This window comes from Strigops habroptila (assembly GCF_004027225.2).
Source record: "Strigops habroptila isolate Jane chromosome 13 unlocalized genomic scaffold, bStrHab1.2.pri S16, whole genome shotgun sequence".
NCBI classification, from domain to species: Eukaryota; Metazoa; Chordata; class Aves; order Psittaciformes; family Psittacidae; genus Strigops; species Strigops habroptila.
In genome coordinates, this window is record NW_022651054.1 from 8,690,516 (window position 1) to 8,696,772 (window position 6,257).

At 44.0% G+C, this 6,257-nt stretch overlaps 1 protein-coding gene across 2 annotated transcripts in view; it reads right to left on the reverse strand.

Annotated features, from left to right (window-relative positions):
- GOSR1 (golgi SNAP receptor complex member 1) overlaps positions 1–6,102 on the reverse strand; it is a 30,224-nt gene extending 24,122 nt beyond the window's left edge. The window contains exons 1-6 of one of the 2 annotated variants that reach the window (XM_030472392.1): positions 5,997–6,102; positions 5,467–5,575; positions 3,973–4,060; positions 3,657–3,764; positions 2,467–2,558; positions 2,210–2,284 (exon numbers count right to left, since the gene is read on the reverse strand). In XM_030472392.1, coding sequence (XP_030328252.1) covers positions 2,210–2,284; positions 2,467–2,558; positions 3,657–3,764; positions 3,973–4,060; positions 5,467–5,575; positions 5,997–6,027 — 503 coding nt within the window. In that variant the 5' untranslated portion in view covers positions 6,028–6,102. Of the gene's footprint in view, positions 1–2,209; positions 2,285–2,466; positions 2,559–3,656; positions 3,765–3,972; positions 4,061–5,460; positions 5,576–5,996 lie in introns of both variants that reach the window. The other variant, XM_030472391.1, reaches the window with a different exon arrangement.
- Between the last annotated feature and the right edge of the window lie 155 nt (positions 6,103–6,257).

The window sequence follows — 6,257 nt, forward strand, 5'->3', positions numbered from 1 at the left end:
CTCCTCCTTTTTCACTGTTATTACATATGGAAAATTAAGACCGACAGATTCTCCTTCATTCTTCTTCCAGAAGAGATGGCATTCAGAATGTGATAGAAAATTAAGGAGGTGGATTTAGGCAACAAGTAGAGGTCCAGGCTAGGCTGGACAGGGCTTGGAGCAACCTGGGCTAGTGGAAGGTGTCCCTGCCCGTGGCAGGGGGTTGGAACTAAATGAGCTTAAGGTCCCTTCCAATTCAAACCATTCTGTGATTCTGCCCTAAGTCCCTTCCGGAGAAGAGCTTTATGGCTCTCCTCCTCTTATTCCCAAGTGAGATACCACCACAAACAGTACCCCCCAGGCTGCCAGCAGGCTTTTTAAAGAGCAGTCATGGAAAAGCTGCCAAGAGTAAAGTCAAGTTTCCGCTTACCCTGTCTCACACGGTAGTGCATAAAGAACAAGGCTGATGGATGAGTCTAGTTCTCTGCAGTGGGTAATAGCCCATACATCCTCCATTATCAGATCATGGAAAAGTATATAATAGGTTAAAGTACTTAATGTCATAAATTAAGCAGGGTCAAGATCAAGTGAATGCTCCAATATTTGATAAAAATATATCATTCCAGAGGTGTTATTTCATTCCTTTGCAGTATATAATAATACACTTGCAAAGTTCACGTTCCCATTCCATTCCTCAAACTCTTCTCATGGGTTTCACAAGTCTTGATGTTTTCAAATCATCATCTAGAAGATGGTTTAACTGCCTTACTTCATTCTATTTTTTATGCATTTTTACCCTAAAATCATACTGGAGAGTTCAGCATGTTTAAAGAGATCAAAGCAATCAATGGTCAGTGAATGGTGGGCTCCAGTTCTGAAGACATTTGCCAGATAACATTTAAAAAATGAAGTTTTCCTCTCCATTATTTCAACCTTTTCATAAAAGTCCCCTCAAGGGAATGTCAGTTTCTTTTCTTAGAAGACTATTTTACAACTCCAGAAATACCTTATTTGTAGCCTTAACAAAATGCTAAATGTATGAAAGTATTTACCACCCCTCCAAAAACAAACAGGGAAAAACAAACAATCCCAAACACAACATCTAGAAAGAATTTACTCACATTAACTGGCACTGATTCTTCAAAGTACAACACCTCAGGTAACACTCACCTCCAAAATACTAAGATTGTGGGGGTTTTATCCTGGAAGCTTTACATTTCCTCATCATGCATCTTTAACAACAAATACAACCTAACAAAAGTTAAATCAATTCAAGCTTTAAATCAATCAACTTCTAAGTTTTAAAGATATTAAAGAAACCTGAGGATGAAATGGTGCTAAGCCACAATCACAAATTTTGGGTTTAATCTCCTGTCAAAGGTTTTTGTGCAGTTTCGGCTGGAAGTTGGAGTTCTCTTTAAGAAGCCCCATTGGAGAAAGCCACAGGTCATTTTATATTTATTTACTTATTTCAAGTGAAAGCCTGCCCTCTTGTGCGAGCCTGAGGTTTAGCATGAGGACAGCCGAGAACAGAGGCATGAAGATGAGTGCTACCTCTTGACTACCTAGAAAACATGAACCATCCTGTGCTGCTCTGTCAAAACATGCTGCTTTTGCTGAATGGGGATCACACAAAGCAGCTACTCATAATCTAATGACCTCTCTGCAACAAGAATGAAAAGAAAGTGCTGTTTTGTTTGTCATCTTGGCCAATAAACTAGAGCCAATTTGCAAGTATTTAAGTACAGGGTAACGCTGGAATTAGTCTCTTCCATCAGCATTTGTACACATTCAGTAGAGACAAAAGGAAAAAGGTTCTTCTCTGTCTGACTGACAAATGAAGAAGAAAGGGAAACCCAGCTAAAAAACCTTTACCCCAGTGACTATGCCATAAAGGCATCTACTTCCTTAAGCAAAGGGCAAGCACAAGGTTTGACTCAGAAGTGATTTGCAAAAGCCCGCTGAAGACAATGTGATATCACTTAGTGCTGACAAGATCCTAGACAAAAGTCACTGAAAGCAATCATGGCACTACCTACTATACACATCTCACAGTCAGCACAAGCAATAAAGGTTTATCCAGCTATGTAAGTAGCAGCACTGTCACAGAATACACAGTGCAAGGCATTCATTGTGGACGTACATATTGATAAATGGACAAAGCTTTCACTCATGCTTGAAATTAAGAATGTTTCATCCCCCAGAAAAGTAAATCACAAATTACACCTACTTTCGAAGATGCTCGTGTTCCTTCAGGAATAGTTCTGTTCTTCTGTTATTCACGCCAGACCCACTTTTATAGGATCTAAAACCCAACAACAAAACAAAACAGAAGCTTAACACAACCTTAGAGTTATGAATTCAAGTAACTTTTTGCTTTATTCAGAGCACACATGAATAAGCTCTGCCAAGGATTCTCCTACAAGAGGGTTTCCACCTTCTCCCTCTGAGGAGAGCCCCATACCATTGCTACAGCAAACAACTTACTCAATATCTTTCCGTACTGATCCCAACAGATTCTCCCTTTCTCGTATTGCCAAGAAGTTCGCTTTGGTTTTGTGGAATTCGTGTGTATAATCCTGTCATAAAACAAAATGAAGAACCTCAGATCAGTTTAACAACACAACACACTCGAGGAAGGCCACACCATCTTTTAAAATGTGAACTGTTCTCTAACACAAAGTGCAAGACCAGCTTATGAAATTAACATCAAAACCACTTGGAAGTCGATGCAAAGTGTTTTTGCAACTCACTGCTCTGACAGTCGTTGGTAACTTTTGAGGTCATAGAGGGAAATCCATGGTCATTCCTTCTCCCAATTTCATGTATCTCCACCTTTCTGATGCATTTTCATTTTGTGCTGGAATTCCCCATTACTGGATGAACTAGAAACTCTGGTAAAGACCTACTTGGTGTGGTGAAGGTGTTCTTTGGTTTAAGTTACATCAGATGAAAAAAGGAGTCTTTTCTGAACAGTGAAGGCAACTCTTTTTTACTGTTCAAGTTGCAATTCTACATTTGAAAACATTTCAAGCAGCTACTACTGCTTCAAATCCAATTTCACTGGCAGCTGGTGTCCACCAAAACCACTGCAAGCATTCAGCATTGCTTGTCATATAGATGTCATGGCTTTTACTAACAAAATGCTTTTTACATTGTGTATTGCAGATACAAAACAGAAACCAAACTGCACATGACCAGCCAAATTATTAACATTATGAACACTACTATGCCATGAAAACATCACCAGTTTGAAACACGGTTGATTTCTAACACAAATCAGTAGCTTTAGCCATCACATTTCCTTCAACCCTTTTTAGCAGTTTAGGTGGTTTTACAATCATTCTTAAGTGTGATGTTCTCTCTTGCACTGCTGTATGACAGACCACACAGACAAGACAATTCATTACCTTCCCCCTTTTGCTATATAAAGGGCACCTATACAAGATGGCATGTTCTACTGTTCTTAGTTAGATACTAGTCACCAATATGACATAAAAAAAAGGCAATTTTCAACTCAAGAGTTCATTGATTGGGGTGTCTGGTGAGAATAGTGAGCTGAGATCATTGCCATTTAAATCTTCCGGTCAGACATTGAAGCACGCTGTGGTATCAGCACTGCTGACTATGATTCCAAACAAAGAAACAAAATACAAGCAAGGACAGGGCTTGGTTACCTGCAGTATGTCTCTGTGACGCTGTAACGTGTGCATCAGGGCAGCATTCAGGGAGGGGACTCCTGCACTATTTGTGTATTCTGCCATTTTGTCATTTATTCCAGTAAGCTAGAGCAGGAAAACAAAACCAAACCATGAAATGGCTTGTTCCTGTAAGAAACTTACAGTGCATATGTTGAAGGAGCTCTAACAACAGACGTGTACCTCCAGAAACACTTGTCTAACACCCACACTAGTATCTCCCAACAGGCATCATGGAAACCTGCACTGCAATGTTTCCTAGAAGCCAATGTAAACCCACAGTAAGCTCAGTTACCTTTCCCAGAAGTTGCTCAATCTCCACAGCCATGGTCTCAAACATTCTGTCCTGGCTTGAGCCATTTAAGAGGGGAGTTGTGTCAGAGCTAAGGAAATAGAGGAGCGGTTACTGCAAAGGACATCATCTTTTCATGAATTTCAGAAATCTTGTAATGAAGTTCAACAAGGCCAAGTGCAAGGCACCTTAATAACACAGGGTAAGGACAACCCACTAACCTATTAAGCAGCCAGTGCTCTACAGAGCAATACAAACCACACAATTTATCACAATTACAGTTTCACACCTTCCCTAGAAGCTTTTTAAGATAAAACCACAACAAAAAGTCACATCTAAGCAACAGAACAGAAGCACAACACAGGGTATGCCAACGTGGAAACATAACAACTAATACCTTTAGAGAGACTACTCATTGCTTTGGTAATCTACTATAACTACTGTAAGAGAAGTAAGTATAGCAAAAATAACTAAACCAATTAGATTACAGGGCAAGTACCAGAGCCAGAAATGAGAGAGATCAAGACTCTGATTCAAGAGTAACAAGATCATTCTTGAGGCTCTCTCAGGTTTCCAGAACCAGAAGTTCATGGAAAAGTTAAAAATGGATTCAATCATCAAATAAACAAAAATATCAACATACATCCATAGAGTTGTCACACAACTGATACACAGCTGGGACCCAGAGTTAATAAGCAAAGAATGGCAGTTTTTAAAGGTTGCAGGGACAAAGAAGTTGACAATCAATGCTGTGGAAGACCTCAACTCTGGCCCATAAGCAAGAAAGACCTGAAAAGTTTTATCACGGTAATTCTTTAGTCAAGCATAAATCTGCTTAAAGCAAACAAAAACTACTCATATATATACACACAGGTCTATTTATCTGGTTCATATATATATGAACCATATATATTATATATATATAAAAGCAAATATATAGCTCTCACTATTACTACTCACCTTAGGAGAAAGCCAGAAAGCAGCAGCTCTCCTTTCTGAAGGGAGAACCAGTCCCCTGAGCAACCTCGGGCCTGTCACAGCTGCTCAGTGCTCCCATTCCCTTATCATTAGAGCCGAGATTACAAATACCACACCAGCCCACCTGAGAGGTGCACATTCCCCTCGTACTCAACTCCCTGAAGACCTCCTGCTACTTTAATATGAGAAAAACTGGAGAATAAACCAGCGTAAGCATTAAAAAGCCCTGTCATCAGTTCACACGCAAACCCCACCGTTACAGACTGAGTTTATAGTTTCCTCAGTGACATTTACACTCTCACAAGACACCACTGCAGCCCACATGCCTTTCTGACTCACACCCCAATATCACTCAACATTGCATCAAGCCCAACACTGGCATTGAGAAGCGCCGAAACAAGGAGCTTATGAAGCTGAGCACAACAGCCACAGGTGAGACCAGCGTTAAGCACATTATAAAAATGAAGCAAGTACCACAAGCAGCGTTTAAAACATAAAGAAACGGGCTAGTACCTATACCTGTCGCGCCTTCCGTCTCGAGTGCCGCTGTAGCTGGTGCAGAGCTTGCTGAAGGAGACCAGCTTCAGGTCCAGCTCGTTCTCCAGCTGCCTCGCCTGCTTCCGGAGATCTGCACAGGGCGGCCGAGAGCGGGGACAAGTCACGCACCGGCCCGGGGACCGCACGCGTTTGGGGGGGACGAGGTGGCGCAGGGAAGGGAACCCCACAGAGAAGGGGAGAGCCTCGCGGGTGGGGCAGCGCCCCGCGCTGACAGAGGTGTCACGGCTGAGCACCGCCAGGCCCTGTCCCGCACCACCGCGAGGGTCGGGTTCAGGGTGTCCCCCCTCCCTAAGGGCCCTCAGCCGGGCACCGCCGCCTCATGGCTGAGGGGACGACGGGGCCACCGCAGCCTCCGGGCGCGCCGGGCCCTTACCCGGAGGCGGGCAGAGGGGACCCGTCAGCGGTTCCGGCCTGCCCGGGCCGCGCTGTGCCCCCGGAGGGCCCCGCGGGTCGCCCCTGCCCGGCCCCCGCCGCGCCCAGGCCCCACTCGCCTTCCCAGTAGTTGCTGCTCGCCGCCGCCATCTTTGTTGTCCAACGTCAGCCGCGGCCCGGCGAGACCGCGCCACAGAGAAGGGCGGGCTAGAGCGTCTGCCGGGAAGCGCGGCGCGCCGCGGGAGGGGCGGACCTCCCCCTGCAGCGCCACGCACCGGCTGGGCGGCGCTGTCATAGGACACCCCAGGTTGGAAAAGACCTTTAAGCTCATCGCCAAGGCCACCATTAACCCATGTCAGATGCCTTCATCTACACCTTTA